The 26,139-nt window shown below is 49.4% G+C and overlaps 1 protein-coding gene across 1 annotated transcript; it reads left to right on the top strand.

The window, feature by feature from the left end:
• Positions 1-301: 301 nt before the first annotated feature.
• Positions 302-23,868, top strand: LOC140453993 (ras-related protein Rab-25-like). The gene is made up of 5 exons (XM_072548907.1): positions 302-521; positions 14,394-14,589; positions 18,438-18,631; positions 19,417-19,497; positions 22,197-23,868. Exons 1-5 carry the CDS (start codon positions 482-484, stop codon positions 22,331-22,333), a joined length of 648 nt encoding a protein of 215 aa, XP_072405008.1. The 5' UTR covers positions 302-481; the 3' UTR covers positions 22,334-23,868.
• The last annotated feature ends 2,271 nt before the right edge of the window (positions 23,869-26,139 follow it).

Below are 26,139 nucleotides of genomic sequence, written 5' to 3'. Positions count from 1 at the left end.
GTCCAGGTGAGGCGTATACAGGTGAGCAGTGTCCAGGTGAGGGGAGTACAGGTGAGCAGTGTCCAGGCGGGGGGACTCCAGACGAGCAGTGCCCGGGGGGGGGGGGGAGGGAGTACAGGTGAGCAGTGTCCAGGCGGGGGGAGTCTAGGCGAGCAGTGTTCAGAAGCGGGTGGGGGGAGTACAGGTGAGCAGTGTCCAGGCGGGGGGAGTCTAGGCGAGCTGGGTGTGTTTACTGTCACTAGCTCGCTGTGTACGAAGGAAACCGGTCTGACCTGTGGTTTCAGTCCAACACACACCCACAAACCCCGCCCTGAAACCAGGAAGATCAGGTGCCAAGCAGAGACAGAGGGAGAGAGAGAGAGAGAGAGAGAGAGAGAGAGAAAGAGAAAGAGGGAGAGGTAAACAGCTCCCCGAGGAAGCAGCGTGGACGGCCTGGGGAAGACAGTCAGTACCAGGGCACAGCCTCTTCCCTCACCGCACAATGACCTCCTCCGATGATGATTACAGCTTCGTGTTTAAAGGTGGGTGACTGGGAAAGAGAGAAACTGAGCGAGAAAGAGACTGGTAACGTGTAGCTACTCTAGGATTAACCCCTGATTAACCTTAACCCCCCTCAATCTTCACCCTCCCCTTGCCTGCTCCCTGACCCTGGATCCCTACAGTACTGCCCATGATTTCCGTACTCTGGGTTCTGCTGTCTACCTGAGACCCTGATCCCTCCCATTACCCCACCCCCCCAATAACATCTGAATCCTGGTCTCCAAAAGCAGACCCTATCAACCTCCTACCAACTAGAGAGAGACAGAGCCCCTCGTCCACAACTCCCAATCCCAAAGGAAACTCGATAAGCTCCAAATGTAAATGGTGGCCTAGCAGGAATGTCTCTGCATTACATGTCCAGAGGCTAATGCTCTGAGAGAGGGGGAGGGAATCCCAGCATAGCACCCCCCTTCCGCTCCCACGTGGAATTTAAATTCGATGGATCGAATCTAGAATTGTCTCAGGTGACTGTCATCGATGGCAGTCTTCATAAAAGACCCCTGTCGGGTTAACTCGCGAGGGAAGGAAATCGGCTATCTTTACCCCGGTTTACGTGTGACTCCAGACATCAACACAGCAGTGGCATTAACTCTGAACCACCCTCTGAAATGGCCCTGAGCGGAGACTGTCAGTTCAAGGGGCAATTAGGGGCTGGGAGGATTGGTGTCAACAAATACCAACCTTGCCCCAGACCCATATAGGGTCGACATTGGTCACAGCCAACATCTGCCAATGACGATGAGCTCAAAAGGATTGAGGGCACAGTATGCGCACTGCGGGCCCAGTCTCCAAGGGAACCTTGAGCTAAAGGTGGGAACAAGACCAAGGATGACCTACGGGCACCTAGAAACTTTTCCCGCTTTACACAAGCGAGGGGCCAAGCCTGCAGTCAAGACATGATGGCCGAACACTCACTGGAGCTCAGGAGGCAGGATGAAAACATGCCAGAGGAGCCTCACCCACAGCAAAAACACAAAGTAAAGAGGAGATCCAGGGCCAGAGACCTGTCCCAAATTGTGCACGCTTTGAGAATCTATTTTTGCAACAGCGCCATTGACCTCTGACAGGGGACCCTATCAAACACTGCAGGGATGAGCACATTCATCATTTAACCCTGACCTTCAGCCTTTGTCTTGTCTGAATTTTGACCCCATCCATGAACCTCTGTTGACTTTTAACCCAGGCCACCATCGCTTGATCTTAACCCTGACAATTGCCCACCTTCCTGACCCCCAACAACAATCCTAATCTAACTTAAGCACTCAAGCCTTGAATTCTACCCCTTAGCCATAAACCTGTAACATTTGCATCCACGTAGTTAATCCCGAATACTCCAACACCAAGTCCCAACACAAATCCCAAATAACCTTTATCCCATTCTCAAACAATTGGATCCCTTCCGACACCCTGTATTGGTCTTATGATTAGTTCCCTGCTTGCTCCACACCCCTCCCCCACCAGTTGCAGAAGGAGAGAATGACAGCTCCTTCCTCAAACTGCCCAGTCAATAAAGAAATAAATCAGAACTAGACAGACCCCAAATCTCGAGATGGAGAAGAGTAGAGGCCTGAAGTAGACTTTGAATGTCTCCTACAGGTGGGACAGAGCCATGGCCTGGAGTAGGCCTCAAGCCTCTCCTGTAGGAGGAGCAGTGCGAAGGCCTGGAGCAGGTCTCAGGCCTCTCCTGCAAGAGGGGCAGAACAGAAGCCTAGAGTAGGCTCGAAGCTTCTCCTGCAAGTAGAACATAGCTGACGCCTGGAGTAAGCCTGAATATTGTCCTGCAGAAAACTGAACTTTCTCCTGCGGGTAGAGCACAGTTGAGGCCTGGAGTAGGCCTCAAGCTTCTCTTGCGGGTAGAGCAGAGTTGAGGCCTGGAGTAGGCCTTGGATGTCTCCTGTGGTTAGAGCGGAGTTGAGGCCTGGTGGAGGCTACAGGTTTCCTTGAGAGGTGGAAAAGGATGGAGAGGGAGCTTAATTCTCGAACAAGGAGAACCACACGGTGAGATAGACCTGCAGAAGCAGGCTTTCAACACTGTGACAGGGCGGGGTGAGGAGGCAATAGAACTGGGGGGGGGGGTGATTCATGTCTGGAAAAGGAGGGTTTCAATCAGGTGAGGCCTTTTGCAATGTATCCGCCAAGTTGGGCTACTCGCTGGCTGAACGATTTGTTGTAATTGTAAATCAGCAGCAGTGGGTGTAACCTAGGCATTCAGCAGCAGCCTGAGTCATTGGGGAGTGTCGATTAACCAACTCGGCTCCATACCGATAGACTTAAAGAGATAAAGACTGAGACAGGGAAACTCATGGATTGATTCCATGGGAATGTCCAGAACACACACTGAGGCCTCTACAAAGCAGCAAAGGCAACCATCATTCTCTCAGCCTCATGACAACAGGACGGGAGCACAGCAGTAAAACAAAACCTGATACTATCAATTAGATTCCAGTCTGTAACTCCCTCCCGGGGTATCTGTTATTCTGTATATAGCCCACCCCAAACCCCACAATTAGATTCCAGTCTGTAACTCTCACCCAGGTCTCTGTTATTCTGTAAATAAACCCACCCAAACACATCAAATAGATGCCAGTCAGTAACTCACTTCCGAGTATCTGTTATTCTGTATGTACACCAACCCGAACCCCTCAATTAGATTCCAGTCTGTACCTCACTCCCAAGTATCTGTTATTCTGTACATAAACCACCCCCGAACATCTCGATTAGATTCCAGTCTGTAACTCCCTCCCGGGTATCTGTTATTCTGTATATAACCCATCCCGAACCCCTCGATTAGATTCCAGTCTGTAACTCCCTCCCGGGGTATCTGTTATTCTGTATATAAACCACCACGAACCCCTCGATTAGATTCCAGTCTGTAACTCCCCCCCGGGGTATCTGTTATTCTGTATCTAAACCCCACCCTGAACTCCTTGATTAGATTCTAGTCTGTAACTGACTCCCAGGAATCTGTTATTCTGTACATAACCCATCCTGAACCCCTCAATTAGATTCTACACTTTTACTCACTCCCGGAGATCTATTATTCTGCATATAAATCACATCGAAACCGTCAATTAGATTCCAGTCTGCACCTCACTCCTGGGTATCTGTTATTCTACATTATAAACCCCCCACGAACCCCTCGATTAGATTCCAGTCTATAACTCCCTCCCGGGTATCTGTTATTCTATACATAAACCACCAAACCCCTAGATTAGATTCCAGTCTGTAACTCCCTCCTGGGTATCTGTTACTCTGTATATAAACCATCCCGAACCCCTCGATTAGATTCCAGTCTGTAACTCCCTCCTGGGTATCTGTTATTCTGTATATAACCCACCCCGAACCCCTAAATTAGATTCCAGTCTGTAACTCCCTCCTGGGTATCTGTTACTCTGTATATAAACCATCCCGAACCACTCGATTAGATTCCAGTCTGTAACTCACTCCCAGGAATCTATTATTCTGTACAAAACCCTCCCTGAACTCCTCAATTAGATTCTACACTTTTACTCACTCCCAGGTGTCTATTGTTCTAGATATAACCCACCCCAAACACCTCGATTAGATTCCAGTCTGTAACTCACTCCCGGGTGTCTGTTATTCTGTACATAACCCACCCCCAAACCCCTCGATTAGATTCCAGTCTGTAACTCCCACCTGGGTATCAGTTATTCAGTAAATAAACCCGCCCAAACACCTCAATTAGATGCCAGTCTGTAACTCCCCCCTCCGGGGTGTCTGTTATTCTGTATATAACCCACCCCGAACCCCTCGATTAGATTCCAGTCTGTAACTCCCTCCCAGATATCTGATACTCTGTATACAAACCACCCCAAACCCCTCGATTGGATTCCAATATGTAACTCCCTCCCGGGTACCTGTTATTCTGTATATAAACCATCCCAAACCCCTCGATTAGATTCCATTGTGTAACTCCCTCCCGGATATCTGATACTCTTATAAACAAACCACCCCGAACCCCTCGATTAGATTCCAGTCTGTAACTCACTGCTCGGTATCTGGTAGTATGTGTACAAAACCACCTCAAACCCCTCGATTAGATTCCAGTCTGTAATTACCTTCCGGGAATCTCTTATTCTGTATCTAACCCACTCCGAACCCCTCGATTAGATTCTAGTCTGTAACTCACTCCCAGTATCTGTTATTCTGTATATAACCCACTCCAAACCCCTCGATTAGATTCCAGTATGTACCTCCCTCCCAGGTATCTGTTATTTGTATATAACTCACCCCGAACCCCTCGATTAGATTCCAGTCTGTAACTCCCTCCCCGGGTATCTGTTATTCTGTATAAAACCCACTCCGAACCCCTCGATTAGATTCTCGTCTGTAACTCACTCCCAGTATCTGTTATTCTGTATATAACCTACCAAGGGGGCATAGCTTTAAATTAAGGGGGGGTAGATATAGGACTGATGTTAGGGGTAGGTTCTTCACTCAGCGAGTCGTAAGTTCATGGAATGCCCTGCCAGTAGCAGTATTGGACTCTCCCTCTTTATGGGTATTTAAGCGGGCATTGGATAGGTATATGGAGGATAGTGGGTTAGTGTAGGTTAGGTGGGCTTTGATCGGCACAACATCCAGGGCCGAAGGGCCTGTACTGTGCTGTATTCTTCTATGTTCTATGTTCTATGTTCTACCCCAAACCCCTCGATTAGATTCCAGTCTGTAACTCCCTCCCGGGTATCTGTTATTTGTATATAAACCATCTCAAACCCCTTGATTAGATTCCATTGTGTAACTCCCTCCCATCGAGTCCACTCCACCATTCAATCATGTCTGATGGGCATTTCAACTCCACTTACCCGCATTCTCCCCGTAGCCCTTAATTCCTCGAGACAACAAGAATCTATCAATCTCTGCCTTGAAGACATTTAGCGTCCCGGCCTCCACTGTACTCTGCGGCAATGAATTCCACAGGCCCACCACTCTCTGGCTGAAGAAATATCTCCGCATTTCTGTTCTGAATTTACCCCCTCTAATTCTAAGGCTGTGTCCACGGGTCCTAGTTTCCCCGCCTAACGGAAACGATTTCCTAGCGTCCACCCTCTCCAAGCCATGTGTTATCTTGTAAGTTTCTATTAGATCTCCCCTTAATCTTCTAAACTCCAATGAATACAATCCCAGGATCGTCAGCCGTTCCTCATATGTTAGACCTATCATTCCAGGGATCATCCGTGTGAATCTCCGCTGGACATGCTCCAGTGCCAGTATGTCCTTCCTGAGGTGTGGGGACCAAAACTGGACACAGTACTCCAAATGGGGCCTAACCAGAGCTTTATAAAATCTCAGTAGCACATTGGTGCTTTTATATTCCAACCCTCTTGAGATAATTGACAACATTGCATTCGCTTTCTTAATCACGGACTCAACCTGCATGTTTACCTTTAGAGAATCCTCGACTAGCACTCTCAGATCCCTCTGTACTTTGGCTTTATGAATTTTCTCACCGTTTAGAAAGTAGTCCATGCTTGTATTCTTTTTTCCAAAGTGCAAGACCTCGCAGTTGCTCACATTAAATTCCACCAGCCATTTCCTGAACCACTCTCCCAAACTGTCTAGACCCTTCTGCAGCCTCCCCACTTCCTCAGTACTACCTGCCTGTCCACCTAACTTTGTATCATCGGCAAACTTCGCTAGAATGCCCCCAGTCCCTTCATCCAGATCATTAATATATCACGTGAACAGCTGCGGCCCCAACACTGAACCCTGTGGGACACCGCTCGTCACCGGCTGCCATTCCGAAAAAGAACTTTTTATCCCAACTCTCTGCCTTCTGTCAGACAGCCAATCCTCAATCCATACTAGTAGCTCACCTCGAACACCATGGGCCCTCACCTTGCTCAGCAGCCTCCCCCGTGTAGCACTTTATCAAAGGCCTTTTGGAAGTGGGTGGCACGGTGGCACAGTGGTTAGCATTGCTGCCTCACAGTGCCAGAGACCCGGGTTCAATTCCCGCCTCAGGCGACTGTCTGTGTGGAGTTTGCACATTCTCCCCGTGTCTGCGTGGGTTTCCTCCGGGTGCTCCGGTTTCCTCCCACAGTCCAAAGATGTGCAGGTCAGGTGAATTGGCCATGCTAAATTGCCCGTAGTGTTAGGTAAGGGGTAGATGTAGGGGTATGGGTGGGTTGCACTTCGGCGGGGCGGTGTGGACTTGTTGGGCCGAAGGGCCTGTTTCCACACTGTAAGTAATCTAATCTAATGCAAGTCTAGATAGACCACATCCACTGGGATTCCCTGGTCTAACCTATTTGTCACCTCTTCAAAGAACTCCAACAGGTTTGTCAGGCATGACCTCCCCTTACTAAATCCATGTTGACTTGTTCTAATCCGACCCTGCTCTTCCAAGAATTTAGAAACCTCATCCTTAATGATGGATTCTAGAACTTTACCAACAACCGAGGTTAGGCTAATTTGCCTGTAATTTTCCATCTTTTGTCTTGATCCTTTCTTGAACAAGGGGGTTACAACAGCGATCTTCCCATCATCTGGGACTTTCCCTGACTCCAGTGACTTTTGAAAGATCTCAACCAATGCCTCCGCTATTTCCTCAGCCACCTCCCTCAGAATTCTAGGATTTAACCCATCGGGGCCAGGAGATTTATCAATTTTAAGACCTTTTAGCTTTTCTAGCACTTTCTCTTTTGTAATGGCAACCATACTCAACTCAGCCCTCTGACTCCCTTTAATTGTTGGGATATTACTCATGTCTTCCACTGTGAAAACTGATGCAAAGTACTTATTAAGTTCTCCTGCTATTTCCTTATCTCCCATCACTAGGCTTCCAGCATCAGTTTGAAGTGGCCCAATGTCTACTCTTGCCTGTCGTTTGTTTCTTATGTATTGAAAGAAACTTTTACTATCATTTCTAATTTTACTGGCTAGCCTACCTTCATATTTGATCCTCTCCTTCCTTATTTCTCTCTTTGTTATCCTCTGTTTGTTTTTGTAGCCTTCCCAATCTGCTGGTTTCCCAGTGCTCTTGGCCACTTTATAGGATTCTCTTTTTCTTTGATAGATTTCCTGACTTCCTTTGTCAGCCATGGCTGTCTAATCCCTCCCCGGGTAATCTTTCTTTTCTTGGGGATGAAGCTCTGTACAGTGTCCTCAATTTTACCCACAAACTCCTGCCATTTTTGCTCTACTGTCTTCCCTGCTAGGCTCTGCTTCCAGTCTATTTTCGTCAGTTCCTCTCTCATGCCCTCATAATTACCTTTATTTAACTGTAACACCATTACATCCGATTTTGCCTTCTCTCTTTCAAACTGCAGACTGAACTCTACCATATTATGATCGCTGCTTCCTTAGTGTTCCCTTACTTTAAGATATTTTATAAAGTCTGGTTCATTGCAAAGCACTAGGTCCAGAATAGCCTGCTCCCTTGTGGGCTCCATGACAAGCTGTTCCAAATAGCCATCCTGTAAGCATTCGAAGAATTCCCTTTCTTTGGATCCACTGGCAACATTATTTACCCAGTCCACCTGCATATTGAAGTCTCCCATGATCACTGTGACCTTGCCTTTCTGACATGCCTTCTCTATTTCCCGGTACATGTTGCGCTCCTGGTCCTGACCACTGTTAAGAGGTCTGTACATAACTCCCACTATGGTTTTTTTGCCTTTGTGGTTCCCCAATTCCACCCACACAGACTCCACATCATCCGACGCTATGTCATTCAGTGCCATAGATTTAATTTTGTTCTTAACTAACAAGGCAACTGCGCCCCCTCTGCTCACCTCCCTGTCTTTTCGATAAGTTGAAAACCCTTGGATGTTTAACTGCCAGTCCTGACCCCTCTGCAACCATGTCTCTGTGATGCCTACCACATCATAATCATTCACGATGATCTGTGCCATTAGTTCACCGACTTTGTTACGAATGCTACGAGCATTCAGGTAAAGTGCCTTATTGCTAACTTTCTTATCATTAGAGATATTGGAAGTCATAAGATGTCCTAAGTTATCCTTCCTTTTTGCTGCATTCCCAGTCTGTCTCAAGTTTAAATATGCCTGCACATATGCTACCCTGCTGCTTATCTTTCCATTTAACGCCATACTCCCTGTCGCTTTCACTTTCCCTTCCCCCCAACTCAGAAGTTTAAAGTCCTACTGACCACCCTATTTATCCTCTTCGCTAGAACATTGGTACCTGATCGGTTCAGGTGGAGACCGTCCCAACGGTACAGATCCCCCCTGTTCCAAAACTGATGCCAATGCCCCATGAAGTGGAATCCCTCTTTCCCACACCAATCCCTTAGCCACGTGTTTATTTCCCTAATTTTCTTATCCCTATGCCAATTGGCACGTGGCTCGGGCAGTAATCCGGAGATTATGACCCTTGAGGACCTGTACTTCAATTTCCTTCCTAGTGCTCGATAATCCCCAAACAGGTCCTCCACCCTAGTCTTGCCTATGTTGTTAGTCCCAACATGGACCACAACAACTGGATCCTCCCCCTCCTGCTCCAATATCCTTTCAAGCCGTTCAGAGATGTCCCGCACCCTGGCACGGGGTAGGCAACACACTACGCGAGACTCCCAATCCGGCTTGCAAAGGATACTATCTGTCCCCCTAATTATAGAATCCCCTATAACCACTACTTGTCTTTTTGCTCCCTCCCCTCTTGAATGGCCTTCTGCACCATGGTGCCGAGGTCAGCTGGCTCATCCTGTCCAGAGCCCTTTTTCTCATCCGTATAGGGAGCAAGAACCTGTTGGTCAAGGTCAAGGGCTGAGGCTCCTGCACTCCTGAACTCAGGTTCCCCCTACCTGCCTCACTTACAGTCACATTCTGATGTCCCTGATCACTAACTGAATGTGAATTACTTAATCTCTCAGGTGTGACTGCCTCCTGAAACAAAGTGTCCAGATAACTCTCCCCCTCCCGGATGTGCTGCAGTGTTTGAAGCTCAGATTCCAGATCATCAACTCTGATCCGGAGTTCTTCCAGCAACCAACACTTGCTGCAGATATGGTCACTGCCATTCACAATGGGATCAGCCAGCTCCCACATCATACAGCAACAGCACATCACCTGCCCAGCCATCTCTGCTTAGTTAATTACTTTATTACTTTGTATAGGTTTGAGTTAAAATACTTTCTGATATCTCTGCTACAGTCTTTTTCTAAAAACCAATTACGAGATAAACGTTCTCTCCCAAGTATGTTATTCTGCATATAAACCACCACGAACCCCTAGATTAGATTCTCGTCTGTGACTCCCTCCGGGGTATCTGTTATTCTGTATATAAACCACTCCGAACCCCTCGATTAGATTCCAGTCTGTAACTCCCTCCCGGGTATCTGTTATTCTGTATATAACCCACCCCGAACCCCTCGATTAGATTCCAGTCTGTAACGCCCCCCCCGGGTATCTGTTATTCTGTATATAACCCACCCCGAACCCCTCGATTAGATTCCAGTCTGTAACTCCCTCCGGGGTATCTGTTATTCTGTATATAACCCACCCCGACCCCCTCGATTAGATTCCAGTCTGTAACTCCCTCCCGGGTATCTGTTATTCTGTATACAACCCACCCCGAACCCCTCGATTAGATTCCAGTCTGTAACGCCCTCCCGGGTATCTGTTATTCTGTATCTAACCCACCCCGAACCCCTCGATTAGATTCCAGTCTGTAACTCCCTCCCGGGTATCTGTTATTCTGTATATAACCCACCCCAAACCCCTCAATTAGATTCCAGTCTGTAACTCCCTCCAGGGTATCTATTATTCTGTATCTAACCCACCCTGAACCCCTCGATTAGATTCCAGTCTGTAACTCCCTCCGGGGTATCTGTTATTCTGTATCTAACCCACCCCGAACCCCTCGATTTGATTCCAGTCTGTAACTCCCTCCCGTGTATCTGTTACTCTGTATATAAACCACCGGAAAAACCTTGATTAGATTCCAGTCTGTAACTCCCTCCCGGGTATCTGTTATTCTACATTATAAACACCCACAAACCCCTCAATTAGATTCCAGTCTATAACTCCCTCCCGGGTATTTTTTATTCTATACATAACCACTGAACCCCTAAATTAGATTCCAGTCTGTAACTCCCTCCTGGGTATCTGTTATTCTGTATATAACCCACCCCGAACCCCTCGATTAGATTCCAGTCTGTAACTCACTCCAGGGTGTCTGTTATTCTGTATATAAACCATCCCGAACCCCTCAATTAGATTCCAGTCTGCACTTCACTCCGGGTATCTGTTATTCTACATTATAAACCCCCTACGAACCCCTCGATTAGATTCCAGTCGATAACTCCCTCCCGGGTATCTGTTATTCTATACATAAACCACCGAACCCCTAAATTAGATTTCAGTCTGTAACTCTCTACAGGTATCTGTTATTCTGTATATAACCCACCCCGAACCCCTCGATTAGATTCCAGTCTGTAACTCCCTCCTGGGTATCTGTTATTCTGTAACATAAGCCACTCCTAACCCCTCGATTAGTTTTCAGTCTGTAACTCACTCCCAGGTATCTATTGTTCTAGATATAACCCATCCCAAACCCCTCGATTAGATTCCAGTCTGCAACTTCCTCCCCGGATATCTGTTATTCTGTATGTAACCCACCCCGAACGCCTTGATTAGTTTCCAGTCTGTAACTCCCTCCCGGGTATCTGTTATTCTGTACATACACCACTCCAAACCCCTCAATTAGATTCCAGTCTGTAACTAACTGCTCGGCATCTGTTAGTATGTATATAAACCACCTCAAACCCCTCGATGAGATTCCAGTCTGTAACTCACTCCCAGGAATCTGTTATTACGTATATAACCCACCCCGAGCCTCTCAATTAGATTCTACACTTTTACTCACTCCTGGAGATCTGGTATTCTGTATATAAACCACACCGAACCTCTCAATTAGACTCCAGTCTGCACCTCACTCCTGGGTATCTGTTATTCTACATTATAAACCCGCCACGAACTCCTCGATTAGATTCCAGTCTATAACTCCCTCCCTGGTATCTGTTATTCTGCATATAACCCACCCCAAACCCCTCGAATGGATTCCAGTATGTAACTCACTCCCGGGTATCTGTTATTCTGTATATCAACCATCTCGAACGCCTCGATTAGATTAGATTCCAGTCTGTAATTCCCTCCCGGGTATCTGTTATTCCGTATATAACCCACCCTGAAACCCTCGATTAAATTCCAGTCTGTAACTCCCTCCTGGGTATCTGTTATTGTGTATATAACCCACCCCAAACCCCTCGTGTAGATTCCAGTTTGTAACTCCCTCCCAGGTATCTGTTTTTCTGCACATAAACCAACCCCGAACATCTCGGTTAGATTCCAGTCTATAACTCCCTCCTAGGTATCTGTTAGTCTGTATATACACCATCCCGAAACCCTCGATTAGATTCCAGTCTTTAACTCCCTCCTGGGTATCTGTTATTCTGTATGTAAACCATCCCGAATCCTCAATTAGATTCCAGTCTGTAACACACTCCCAGTATCTGTTATTCTGTATATAACCCACCCGAAACCCCTCGAGTAGATTCTAGTCTGTAACTCCCTCCCAGGTATCTGTTATTCTGTATATAACCCACCCCGAACCCCTCGATTAGATTCCAGTCTGTAACTCCCTCCCGGGTATCTGTTATTCTGTATACAACCCACCCCGAACCCCTCGATTAGATTCCAGTCTGTAACGCCCTCCCGGGTATCTGTTATTCTGTATCTAACCCACCCCGAACCCCTCGATTAGATTCCAGTCTGTAACTCCCTCCCGGGTATCTGTTATTCTGTATATAACCCACCCCAAACCCCTCAATTAGATTCCAGTCTGTAACTCCCTCCAGGGTATCTGTTATTCTGTATCTAACCCACCCTGAACCCCTCGATTAGATTCCAGTCTGTAACTCCCTCCGGGGTATCTGTTATTCTGTATCTAACCCACCCCGAACCCCTCGATTTGATTCCAGTCTGTAACTCCCTCCCGTGTATCTGTTACTCTGTATATAAACCACCGGAAAAACCTTGATTAGATTCCAGTCTGTAACTCCCTCCCGGGTATCTGTTATTCTACATTATAAACACCCACAAACCCCTCAATTAGATTCCAGTCTATAACTCCCTCCCGGGTATTTTTTATTCTATACATAACCACTGAACCCCTAAATTAGATTCCAGTCTGTAACTCCCTCCTGGGTATCTGTTATTCTGTATATAACCCACCCCGAACCCCTCGATTAGATTCCAGTCTGTAACTCACTCCAGGGTGTCTGTTATTCTGTATATAAACCATCCCGAACCCCTCAATTAGATTCCAGTCTGCACTTCACTCCGGGTATCTGTTATTCTACATTATAAACCCCCTACGAACCCCTCGATTAGATTCCAGTCGATAACTCCCTCCCGGGTATCTGTTATTCTATACATAAACCACCGAACCCCTAAATTAGATTTCAGTCTGTAACTCTCTACAGGTATCTGTTATTCTGTATATAACCCACCCCGAACCCCTCGATTAGATTCCAGTCTGTAACTCCCTCCTGGGTATCTGTTATTCTGTAACATAAGCCACTCCTAACCCCTCGATTAGTTTTCAGTCTGTAACTCACTCCCAGGTATCTATTGTTCTAGATATAACCCATCCCAAACCCCTCGATTAGATTCCAGTCTGCAACTTCCTCCCCGGATATCTGTTATTCTGTATGTAACCCACCCCGAACGCCTTGATTAGTTTCCAGTCTGTAACTCCCTCCCGGGTATCTGTTATTCTGTACATACACCACTCCAAACCCCTCAATTAGATTCCAGTCTGTAACTAACTGCTCGGCATCTGTTAGTATGTATATAAACCACCTCAAACCCCTCGATGAGATTCCAGTCTGTAACTCACTCCCAGGAATCTGTTATTACGTATATAACCCACCCCGAGCCTCTCAATTAGATTCTACACTTTTACTCACTCCTGGAGATCTGGTATTCTGTATATAAACCACACCGAACCTCTCAATTAGACTCCAGTCTGCACCTCACTCCTGGGTATCTGTTATTCTACATTATAAACCCGCCACGAACTCCTCGATTAGATTCCAGTCTATAACTCCCTCCCTGGTATCTGTTATTCTGCATATAACCCACCCCAAACCCCTCGAATGGATTCCAGTATGTAACTCACTCCCGGGTATCTGTTATTCTGTATATCAACCATCTCGAACGCCTCGATTAGATTAGATTCCAGTCTGTAATTCCCTCCCGGGTATCTGTTATTCCGTATATAACCCACCCTGAAACCCTCGATTAAATTCCAGTCTGTAACTCCCTCCTGGGTATCTGTTATTGTGTATATAACCCACCCCAAACCCCTCGTGTAGATTCCAGTTTGTAACTCCCTCCCAGGTATCTGTTTTTCTGCACATAAACCAACCCCGAACATCTCGGTTAGATTCCAGTCTATAACTCCCTCCTAGGTATCTGTTAGTCTGTATATACACCATCCCGAAACCCTCGATTAGATTCCAGTCTTTAACTCCCTCCTGGGTATCTGTTATTCTGTATGTAAACCATCCCGAATCCTCAATTAGATTCCAGTCTGTAACACACTCCCAGTATCTGTTATTCTGTATATAACCCACCCGAAACCCCTCGAGTAGATTCTAGTCTGTAACTCCCTCCCAGGTATCTGGTATTCTGTACATAAACCTCCCCAAACCTCTCGATTAGATTCCAGTCTGTAACTCCCTCCCGGGTATCTGTTACTCTGTATATAAACCATCCAGAACCGCTCAATTACATTCCAGCCTGTAACTCACCCCTGCGGGATTCTGTTTTGATCTGTCTGTCTGTCTCTGTTTCCATTTGCAGTGGTCCTAATCGGGGAGTCCGGGGTTGGAAAGAGCAATCTCCTTTCCCGCTTCACCCGCAATGAATTTAATCACGACAGTCGCACCACCATCGGGGTAGAGTTCTCCACACGGAGCGTGCTGGTCAATGGCGTGACGGTGAAGACACAGATTTGGGACACGGCTGGTCTGGAACGTTATAGAGCAATCACTTCAGCGTATGTACTTCCCCACCCACACCGCGCTGCGCGGGGAGGGAGGAAAAAACACATGATTGGAATGAGGGTGTCAATCTCAAGGTGATAGGTCAGCCATCTTGGAATGTTACATACCGGGCCTACTTTCAGAACTCCCATGTTGCCTGTGAATCCCCGATGGAGACAGAGGGATTTCTGGAGATTACAGTTCCCAGGGTTTGACAGGGAACCGAGAAGAAATGTACCTTTGGGAGAAAATCCAGGCCATGGAGGGATAGCAGGCCTGAGGAGTACCTGAGTAGCTTCATGTTTTCCTCAGGCGCGGATTAGTCGCCACCAAAGTGGGGGCTGAATGGCCCTCCTCCTGACCTTTGACCCCATGGGCTGCCTCATAATTGGTCAGGAATGGATGAACCGTCAGTTAGGATTGGGTTGCTGTGCAATCCCAAAGTCCAGGGTCGCTGCATTGACAAGGCTGTGTCAGGCAAAATGTTCAAAACTTAGGGGCAGGGAGTAGGCCATTCGGCCCACTCCACTGTTCTATCAGACCCTGCATGCCGCATTGCCACTCTCTTTCCCCTTATTCTCCTCAATGCATTCAAAATCAAAGTCAACCTGGTTCTCGACTCCCCCTAACCCAGGGGGAAACACTCCCTGAATCTAATCTGTCCAGTCCTGTCAGACGTTGCAATCAGATCTTCTCCTCCAGTGAACGCAGGCCCCATTCAAACCGATTTCTCCTCATACGGTATCCCTAATCCCAACCAAGTGAACCTCCACTGCGCTCCTTCTGTCGCAAATGATTCCTCCCTCAGGTAAGAGGACTAAGACAGCACACTATCCTCCAGACAGGCAGGATTTATACAGTAAATGGGGATCGTTATCAATAAGAGAGACCGAGACATGCAGGTAAATAGTCCCTTGAAAGTAGAGTCGTAGGTAGACAGGGCAGTGAAGAAGGCATTTCGCACGCTTGTTTTCGTTGTTCAGAACATTGAGTACAGTGGATGACATGTTGTACTGGACATTGGTTAGGCCACTATTGGAATATTGTGTGCAATTCTGGTCTCCCTGCTATAGGAAGGATGTTGTGAAACCTGAAAGGGTTCAGAAAAGATTTACAAGGATGTTGGAGGGTTTGAGCTATAGGGAGAGGCTGAACAGGCTGGGGCTGTTTTCCCTGGAGCGTCGGAGGCTGAGGGGTGACCTTATAGAGGTTTATAAAATCAGGAGGGGCATGGATAGGGTAAATAGGCAAAGTCTTTTCCCTGGGGTGGGGGGGGGGGGAGTCCAGAACTAGAGGGGCATAGGTTTAGGGTGAGAGGGGAAAGATATAAAAGAGACGTAAGGGGCAACTTTTTCACACAGAGAGTGGTGCGTTTATGGAATGAGCTGCCAGAGGAAGTGATGGAGGCCGGTACAATTACAACATTTAAGAGGCATCTGGATGGGTATATGAATAGGAAGGGTCGAGAGGGAATATAGACCAAGTGCTGGTAAGTGGGGCCAGTTCAGTTTAGGATATCTGGTTGGCTTGGACGGGTTGGCCATAAGGGTGTATTTCTGTGCTGTATGACTGCACAGTGGCAACTGGTTAGCACTGCTGCCTCACGGTGCCAGGGACCCGGGTTCAATCCCATTCTCCCCCATGTCTGCATGGGTTTCCTCCGGGTGCTCCGGTTTCCTCCCACAGTCCAAGAATGTGCAGGTTAGGGTGGATTGGCCATGCTAAATTGTCCCGTAGTGCCCAGGGATGTGCAGGTTAGGGTGGATTGGCCATGCTAAATTGTCCTGTAGTGCCCAGGGATGTGTAGGTTAGGGTAGACTGGCTGTACTAAATTGTCCCATAGTATCCAGGGATGTGTAGATTAACATGGATTGGCCATGCTAAATTGTCCCAAAGGGGCCCTTGAATGTGTAGATTAAGGTGGATTGGCCATGCTAAATTGTCCCGAAGTGTCCAAAAATGTGCAGGTTAGGGTGGATTGGCCATTGGAAATTGTCCCATAGTGCCCTGGGATGTATAGATTAGGGTGAATTGGCCATGGGAAATACAGGGCTATAGGGACAGGATGGGGAAGGGTAGGTCTGGGTCGGACGCTCTTTGGAGGGTCAGTGTTGACTTGCTGGGCCAAATGGCCTGATCCCATATGCTGGGGGAATTCTGTGACATTAAGGCTTGATGTACCTAAAGAGAGGGACATTATCACATGATGCATATTAAATGGAAAACTCAGTCACGTTTCACCATGTGGGCCGTGCGTTTGTCCATCCACTCAGCCTGACCTTTCCTTACAACCCTGTCAGCAAACTCGGAAATGTTGCATCAGATTCCCTCGCACTGACCATAGATCGCAGCTCGCTCCCAGTCTGGAAGCTGAAGGGTCAGATCTGCCCCACCCCGAGGCCTCTTGTGGTTGGTGCTATGAGAGAGCAGGAGTGAGAGCGGGCGCCTTTGAGAGCCCTGGTCCATGAAGGGGGTGGGACTACCCCTGAGAGGGCGAACCGATGGCTCCTGTCAAATGGTGATGACTTACTCATACAGTCATACAGTCATGCTGCATGGAAACCGACCCTTCATCCCAAAACATCTGTGCTGACCAGATATCCTAAATTAATCTAGGCCCATTTGTCAGCCTTTGCCCCATATCCCTCTAAATCCTTCCTATTCATATACCCATCCAGATGCCTTTTAAATGTTGTCGTTGTACCAGCCTCCATCACTTCCTCTGGCAGCTCATTCCATACACATACCACCCTCTGAAAGAATTGCCCTTAAGTCCCTTTCCCTCCTCACTCTAAACCTATGCCCCTCTAGTTCTGGACTCCCCCAACCCCAGGGAAAAGACCTTGCCTATTTACCCTATCCATGCCCCCTCATGATTTTATAAACCTCTATAAGGTCACCCCTCAGCCTCCGACGCTCCAGGGAAAACAGCCCCAGCCTGTTCAGCCTCTCCCTGTAGCTCAAACCCTCCAACATCCTTGTGAATCTTTTCTGAACCCTTTAAAGTTTCACAACATCCTTCCTGTAAGAGGGAGACCAGAGTTGGATGCAATATTCCAAATATGGCCAAACCTATGTCCTGTACAGCTGCAACATGACCTCCCAACTCCTGTACTCAATGCTCTGACCAGTAAAGGGTGGCAGCTTTGACCTTTGTCCTCCCACCCTACCTAATCCAGCACACCAACATAGTCTAAAAGGGATGGGGTGGGACTGAGATGGAGAGAAATATCTTCACCCAGAGAGTGGGGAAGCCTGTGGATCTCTCTAGCACAGAAAGCATTCAGGGCCAGAACTTGAATGTTCAGTTGGGGGGGGATGGAATTCAGTGATGGTAACATCATTGAACATCAAGGGGGCAATGGTTAGATTCTCTGTCAATGTTAACCCCCAGGATATTGATAGTGGGGAGGATTCAATGACGGTAACGTCATTCAACGTCAAGGGAGTGATGGTTAGATTCTCTCTCAATGGTCATCCCCAGGATGTTCATAGTTGGGGGGGGGGGATTCAGCGACAGTAACACCATTGAATGTCAAGAGGGCAATGGTTAGAGTTTCTCTCAATGGTAGCCCCCAGGATGTTGATAGTGGTGGGGGGGATGGATTCAGTGATGGTAACACCATTGAATGTGAAGGGGGTGATGGTTAGATTCTCTCTCAAGGGTAACCCCAGGATGTTGATAGTGGGGGATTCAATGATGTTAACACCATTGAACGTCAAGGAGGGGGGCGATGGTTTGAATCTCTTGGTGGAGGCGGAATATAATTCAGGGAATCGCCAATTCGGCGATGGCGGTTGAGGAGGGCGTGGCTGGGCTGAGGTGATTGGATTTGGCATGACTGATCTTCACTTGCCGCAGGTATTACCGAGGGGCAGTCGGAGCCCTCCTAGTCTACGATATCTCCAAGCATCTAACCTACGAGAAGGTGGAGTGCTGGCTGAAGGAGCTCCTGGATCACGCCGACAACAACCTGGTGGTCATGTTGGTGGGCAACAAGTCCGACCTCGCTGACATCCGAGCTGTTCCCGTCGAAGAGGCCAAGTTATTCGCAGGTTCCGTTCCCGGTGACGGGGTGAAAGAGGGGTCACGGGGGGTCCTAAGAGTGCACAGGGACAGAACTGACCCCATGCCTCTGAGCAGGATTGGGCTGGGGGCGTAGTCTAGGGGAGCGTACTCAGTGGCGATATTTGGCCATCCCCCAACCCCATTCCCCACCACCCTGTATCGCCGAGGTCCCTTGGCCTCCCCTCCCAAACCTGAGGCCTGAGACCTTCCTTCCATCATTAACCGAGGTGGAGGTTAGGGAAGGGGCGGTGGGTGGGGGGGAGGTCAGAGACTGGAAACTAGGCCCACGGGGTGTGGGCAGATCCCCTCCCTAATTGCCCCCTTGCACTGAACATGTTGCTCGGAGTCATTTCAGAGGGCGAACGGGCATGGAGTTACATGTAGTCCCAGGCTCTGTGCGGGGGTGAGGTACAGATGGCAGGTTCCTTTCCCTCATTAGTGACACCCCCCCCCCCGATGTGAATTTTTTTAACCACAATCGATGACCCGTCCCAGTGACTTAGCTCCAGATTCTAGATTCGATTTGTGGAATTTTATTCCACCCGGGGTGGAGGGGGAGCAGCAGTGGGATTCAATTATGTTTCCCCTTTGGCCAAGTGTCTCTGTGGGGGTGTGTGTGTGTTGGGCTGACAGGGGGGGTCAGAGGTTGGAGGTCGTGAGGTTACAGTTCAGTGAGAGGGGAGCAGTGGGGATAGTAGAGGCCTCCAATGGGGGCCGAACGGCCTGCTCTTGTTCCTGAGAGACAGTGGCCACCTTTCTTTTCTGCCGACAGAGAAACACGACATGCTTTTCATGGAGACGTCTGCTCTTGACTCGACCAATGTGGAGCCAGCGTTCCAGGAGGTGATCTCAGGTCAGTACTGCCCCGCGCCAACCTGAGAGACGGCCCTTTCGGGACTCCCTGCTGCTCCCTACTGCCCTTGCAGGCAACATTTCCCGGATCCCAACGACTATCGGAAGGATGTTGTGAAACTTGAAAGGGTTCAGAAAAGATTTACAAGGATGTTGGAGGGTTTGATCTACAGGGAGAGGCTGAAGAGGCTGGGGCTGTTTTCCTGGAGCGTCGCGGGCTGAGGGGTGACCTTATAGAGATTTATAAAATCATGAGGGGGCATGGATAGGGTAAATAGACAAGGTCTTTTCCCTGGGGTAGGAAAGTCCAGAAGGAGAGGGGTATAGGTTTAGGGTGAGAGGGGAAAGGGACCTGAGGGGCAACTTTTTCACACAGAGGGTGGTATGTGGATGGAATGAGCTGCCAGAGGAAGTGATGGAGGCTGGTACAATGACAGAATTTAAAATGCATCTGGATGGGTATATGAATAGGAAGGGTTTGGAGGGATATGGGCCAAGTGTTGGCAAATGGGACTAGATTAGGATGGGATATCTGGTCGGCACGGATGAGTTGGACCGAAGGCTGTACATCTCTATGACATATGAAATCCACAAATAAATTCCCTTATTTCCCCACCCACACTCCAATAGGTTTCCCGATTCTCTTCAACCTATGATTCCCCCCACCACCCCTCTCCCAAGTGGGTGGACATCCTTCCTGGGAGAGCCCAGAATTGGACAGGATCTTTCAACTGAAGCCTAACCAAGGATCAAAGTTGATTGTCAGTTGTCAGACAAATACATCTTGTCTGGGGGAAGACATCTGCCACCTTTTTTTTGCCCGGTCAGACATTCAGGAGGTGGGGGTGGGGGTGGGGGTGTAAGTGCCAAAACTGGGAGAGCTGGTCGTTGGACAGTCTGACTCACAATGTCCCAGAGACCACTCTCACCATCCCTGGATATGTCCTGTCTCACCGTCAGGACAGAACCCAGTAGAGGTGGCGACACAGTGTCAGTCAGGTTGGAGTTGGCCCCCGGCACCCCTCAACATTGACTCCGGACCCCATGGAGTCTCATGGCTTCAGGTTAAATATGGGCAAGGTAACCTCCCGCAGGTCACCAAGTACTGTCCTCCCTCGGCCAATGAATCAGTGCTCCTCTATGTTGAATAACACCATCTCTGAAGCCCCCATTATCATCATCCTGGGGGCTGCCATTGAGACAGAATCTAACCATCACCCCCTTGACAATCACTGGCGTTACCATCACTGAATCCACCCCCCCACTGCCCCCCCTCCCCACCATTATCAACATCCCGGGGGTTCCCATTGAGAGAGAATCTAACCATTGCCTCCTTGACGACCAATGGCATTACCATCACTGAATCCCCCACTATCAACATCCTGGGGGTTCCCATTGAGAGAGAATCTAACCATTACTCTCTTGACATTCGGTGTTACCATCACCGAATCCCCCCACTATCAACATTCTAGGGGTCACCATTAACTGATAGAATCTAACCATCACCCCTTGACGTTCAATGGTGTTACAATCTCTGAATTCCACCCCTCCACCCCCCCAAACCTGGCTCCAAAAGCAGGTCAGAGGCTGGGAATCCTGCAGCGAGTAACTCCCCTCCTGACTCCGACACCCCACCCCCAGGCTTGTCCCACCATCAACAAGGCACAAGTCAGGAGGGTGAGGGAATACTCCCCACTCGCCCCTGGACGGGGAGGGGGCAGCTCCAACAACACTTGAGAAACTCTACACTGTCTAGGGACAAAGCAGCCCCCTCCTGCTTGATTGGCCCCACACCCACAAATACCCCCCTCCCTCCATCCTTTGACCCTCAGTCGCAGCAGGGTGTACCATCTACAAGACCCACTGCAACGAGGCTCCTTAGACAGCACCTTCCCAAACCTGTCACCTCTGAAGGGATGGGAGGGGTGAGGGGCAGCAGATACATGGGGAACACCAGCCTCCTGCAAGTTCCCCTCCAAGATCCCCCCTCCCCAACCTCCAACTACGTCCCTGAATATATCAGCCATTCCTTCAGGGTCAGAATCCTGGGACTCCCTCCTTAACAGGAGCACTGTGTCCCTACACCACATTGAGGGGTAGGGGGGTGGGGGAGACTGCAGTAGTTCAAGATGGCAGCTCATGCCCCAGCTTCTCAAGGGGGGCAGGTAATTAATGATGGTTGAGTAAATAAATATTGGTCCAGCCAACCACAATGCCCAAAACTCATGAAAGAGTAAACCCCCCCCTCAGCCTTTGCTTCTCGTTCTCTAAGCTCCAATGGGTCAACCTCTCCTTATACGACATGTGCCTCTTCACCCCAGGAATCAGCCAAGTGAACCTTCTCTGACCTGGCTTTGCATTGACCCACTTTCTGCCAATGATTGGCTCTTGACCTCATCAGGTGACCTTCCAGTCCGTTGGGTTCCTTTGCCAAAACCCAGTCTTTGAGCAAGGAAGACATCTTCTGCCATAGAGATGTACATCATGGAAACAGACCCTTTGGTCCAACTTGTTTATGCCGACCAGATATCCTAACCAACCATTTGCCAGCACTTGGCCCATATATTTGATCTGACAGTGCAGGGCAGGTGAGTGTGGGGTGGGGAGGGCGTGGTGGGTGAGTACATGGTGAGTCTTTGATGGAGGGGGTTAGTGATCTAGAGGGGATTCACTCTGACCTGTCTCTGATTCTATCCCCAGAGATCTTTCATCGACGCTCCCAGAACCGCAGCAACAAGCAGGTGATCAACAGCGTCGCCCTCAGTGCCACTAGCGTCACCAACGAGGGAGCCTTGGTGGATGGCACGGCCAAGAAACCATGCTGTCAAAACATCTGACCCGTGCGCGGGTTGAGGCACGGGACGGGGAGAGAGCACGCCGCCCCCTGTCTGGATCCCCCGCCAAACCCACATAACCCCTCCTGAAAATCCCATCCTTACTCGCCCCGACACCCACTTTGAGATACCATTCCTCCCACAACCCTCCCCTCCAAGGTCATGGTCAAAGCCGGAGGAAACTTGGTGCCGACCCCTCGCCCGCCAGTGAGTGAAACAAAATGGCTGCCCAAGCCTTTGGGAGGGAACAGGCCAATGGCCTCACCATCAGATAGTTTTGGGATTCTCCCAGCAGAGCGAGGTGTGTCTCAGGGCTGGTAGGGATGGGAGGGTTCTGGGATGAAGGGTTGCCTGGGAACTGTAGTGTGGCAAAGGCAATTCTAAGGGGTCCAGCGCTAGTATCAGCAAAGAGGGGTGAAGGGTCTCCCTCATGGGTGGCCGTGAGGAAAACCCTCAATCAGTTCTTCATCCAGACCCTCGTCCCGGGTGTGTTTGATTGGGACAGTGCATAGGGAATTTTACCCTGTATCTAACCCTGTGCTGTCCCTGTCCTGGGAGTGTTTAATTGGGATGGTGTAAAGGGAGATTTACCCTATATCTAACCCTGTGCTGTCCCTGTCCTGGAATGGGGAGGGGGGGGGGGGATCAGTGTAAAGAGAGCTTTACTCTGTATCTAATCTTCGTGCTGTCCCTGTCCTGGGAGTGTTTAATTGGGATGGTGTAGAGGGAACTTTACACTGGCTCTAACCCGTGCTGTCCCTGTCCTGGGTTGGGGGGTGGGAGGATACAGTGTAGAGGGAGCTTTATTCTGTATCCAACCTCATGTTGTCCCTATCCTGGGAGCAGTTGAGGGGGGAGACAGTATAGAGCGTTCTTTACTCTGTATCTAGTGCTGTCCCTGTCCTGGGAGTGTTTGATTGGGATGGTGTAGAGCGAGCTTTACTCTAGACCTAATCTCGTGCTGTCCCTGTCCTGGGAGTGTTTGATGAGGAACAGTGTAGAGAAAGCAGTGGGGGGGGGGGGGAGGAGGAGAGGGGTAAAGGTCAAACTGAGTATTGGGATTCAGAGTGGTGGGGATAGAATTTGGATAAATGCGGTGGAATAGTGAGGGACGTTGAGGGGCAGGGAGATGGGGATGGGGATGGGCCTAGAGGACAGTTAATGCTCACAAATACTACGTGGGAGGTTGTGCCTTTGGCTGCTGTTACTTTCCTGAGCGTTCCTTCTGTCCTTGGAGTGACCAGTTTGTCCCTGTATGCCATTGCCCAGGAACAGCCTGCTCTCGGATAGGTGTGCTCTCTCTCTCTCTCTCTCTTTCCCTTTCAGCTGAAAACGCATGGAATTCTACCCCAACATTTCAGAAAAAAAGTCCCCCCACCCCATCCCTAAAACTCAGGCAGCAATGACGGTAGCTAAACAACGCGACTTACATTATTGAGCTCGGAGCTGACCAGATGAGAGATTCGAACATGTACTTATATATTTGGAGTTATAATTTAACTGGTTTGTTAAATAATAAAGATTTACTCCGTTTGTAACATATGTCTCTCTCTCTCTCTCCCCCTTCTGGTGTCTTGTCTACCCTCAGTCGGTTAATCCTAAAAAATGGCCTCCATTTCCCAGCATCCTCAGGTAGGCCTCAGGGACCAGTCCTGAGCCTGTACTAAATTGATCAACTGGCTGATGTGCCAACATGTTCTGTCTATAAATGGCTGCAGGTCCCCGTCATGGAGCGGGGACGTTGGCCAGGGAGATTGAATGTGACTGGGAGGAAGGGTCTGTGTCTCATGGACAGAGGGCCACCTCCATTGGGAGGTGGTGTCGATCACATGGGAGAGAGGATCAGTGATTATGACGGAGTGTCTGTACTTGATGAGGGTCCGAAATCGGCAGATTGACAATGACAGGAAGACATGATAGAGAAAGGGAGGGGGTGTAGGGGCTGTAAGGAGTGACCAGGATAGGGAGGGGGTTAGGGAGCTGGAGGCGGTGACAGAGATAGGGAGGGGGTGTAGGGGCTGGGGGAGGTGACAGAGATAGGGAGGGGGTGTAGCAGGCTGGAGGGGGTGACAGAGATAGGGAGGGGGTGTCGGGGGCTGGAGGGGGTGACAGAGATAGGGAGGGGGTGTAGGGGCTGGGGGAGGTGACAGAGATAGGGAGGGGGTGTAGCAGGCTGGAGGGGGTGACAGAGATAGGGAGGGGGTGTCGGGGGCTGGAGGGGGTGACAGAGATAGGGAGGGGGTGTAGGGGCTGGAGGGGGTGACAGAGATAGGGAGGGGGTGTGGGGGGCTAGAGGGGATGACAAGGATAGGGAAGGAGTGTAGGGGGTGGAGGAGGTGACAGAGATAGAGAGGGGTGTCGGGGGCTGGAGGAGGTGACAGATAGGGAGGGGTTGTAGGGGCTGGAGGGGATGACAAGGATAGGGAAGAAGTGTAGGGGGCGGAGGAGGTGACAGAGATAGGGAGGGGGTATAGGGGGCTGGAGGGGGTGACAGAGATAGGGAAGGGGTTGTAGGGGCTGGAAGAGGTGAAAGAGATAGGGAGGGGGGTGGAGGGGGTGTAGGGGCTGGAGGGAGTGACGGAGATGGGGAGGGGGTATAGAGGCCGGAGAGGATGACAGGAGATACGAGAAGAGAGGGTGTAAGAGAGTGTGTAAGGTGGTGGGAGAGTCATACACACATGGAGGTAGGCAGAGTGAGGCAGGGTCAAGTCAGGAACAGGTTCCTCTCCTAACTCGGGGCTGCTTCCCTCAAACTGAATGGGTTCACTCCCACCCTCCCTCTCTCTCTCTCTCTCCATGTCACTCTCACCCTGCCTCTCTCTCTCCACTTCACTCTCACACACTCTCTCTACTTCACTCACACATTCTCTCTCTCCACACTCTCTCATTCCCTCTCTCTCCACTTCACTTTCACAGTCTCTCTCTCCACTTCATTCTCACACATTCTCTCTCTCTCCACTTCACTCTCACATTCTCTTTCTCTCTTTCCACATCATACTCTCACTCTCTTTCCACTTCACTCTCACACCTCTCTCCACCTCACTCTCACACTCTCCCCACTTCACACTCTCACATTCTCTCTCCACTTCACTCTCACATTCTCTCCATTTCACTCTTACACTCTCTCTCTCTCCATTTCACTCTTACACTCTCTCTCTCCACTTCACTCTCACACATTCTCTCTCTCCACTTCACTCTCATCCATTCTCTCTCTCCACTCTCTCTCATTCTCCCTCTCTCTCCACTTCACTTTCAGTCTCTCTCTCTCCACTTCACTCTCACACATTCTCTCTCTCCACTTCACTCTCATCCTCCCTCTATCTCCACTTCACTCTTTCAGATTCTCTCTCTCTCTCCACCTCACTCACACATTCTCTCTCTCTTTTTCCACTTCCCTCTCACCCTCCCTCTCTCTCTCCACTTCACACTCTCCACTTTGCTCACACATTCTCTCTCTCTCTCTCTCTCTCTCTCCCTCCATTTCACTCTCACACTTGCTCTCTCTCTCTCTCTCTCCACTTCATTTCAGGCTGTAATACCCACTTCGCGTAGCCTCCTCGTCTCTGGCCTCATTCCCAATGCTGCGAGGCCAACCTGTCCCTCAGGCCCTCCCGGGGAGGGAATGCTGGCGACCTTACATGGTCTGGGCCTATACGTGATTCCAGACTGACACCTGACTGCCCTTTGAGGGAGCGCCTTCGCTGCAGCAGTCAACACGGCGCAGGGTGTACCAATCGAACGCTGTTGGGGAGGGGTGGGGGGGAAGAGGAGGACAGCAATGGTTCAAGATGGCAGCTCACCACAGCCTC

This window comes from Chiloscyllium punctatum, chromosome 28 (genome assembly GCF_047496795.1).
Source record: "Chiloscyllium punctatum isolate Juve2018m chromosome 28, sChiPun1.3, whole genome shotgun sequence".
NCBI lineage: Eukaryota > Metazoa > Chordata > Chondrichthyes > Orectolobiformes > Hemiscylliidae > Chiloscyllium > Chiloscyllium punctatum.
The sequence above is the reverse complement of the archived record's forward strand: the minus strand, read 5'-3'. Positions and strand labels throughout refer to the sequence as shown.

Bases quoted from the DNA above. Each gene is read 5' to 3' on its own strand.
- LOC140453993 (XM_072548907.1), top strand. From the start codon at position 482: ATGACCTCCTCCGATGATGATTACAGCTTCGTGTTTAAAG. The intron at 14,590-18,437 runs GTATGTACTTCC...CACTTGCCGCAG, and splicing joins TATAGAGCAATCACTTCAGC to GTATTACCGAGGGGCAGTCG. The intron at 19,498-22,196 runs GTCAGTACTGCC...TTCTATCCCCAG, and splicing joins GTTCCAGGAGGTGATCTCAG to AGATCTTTCATCGACGCTCC.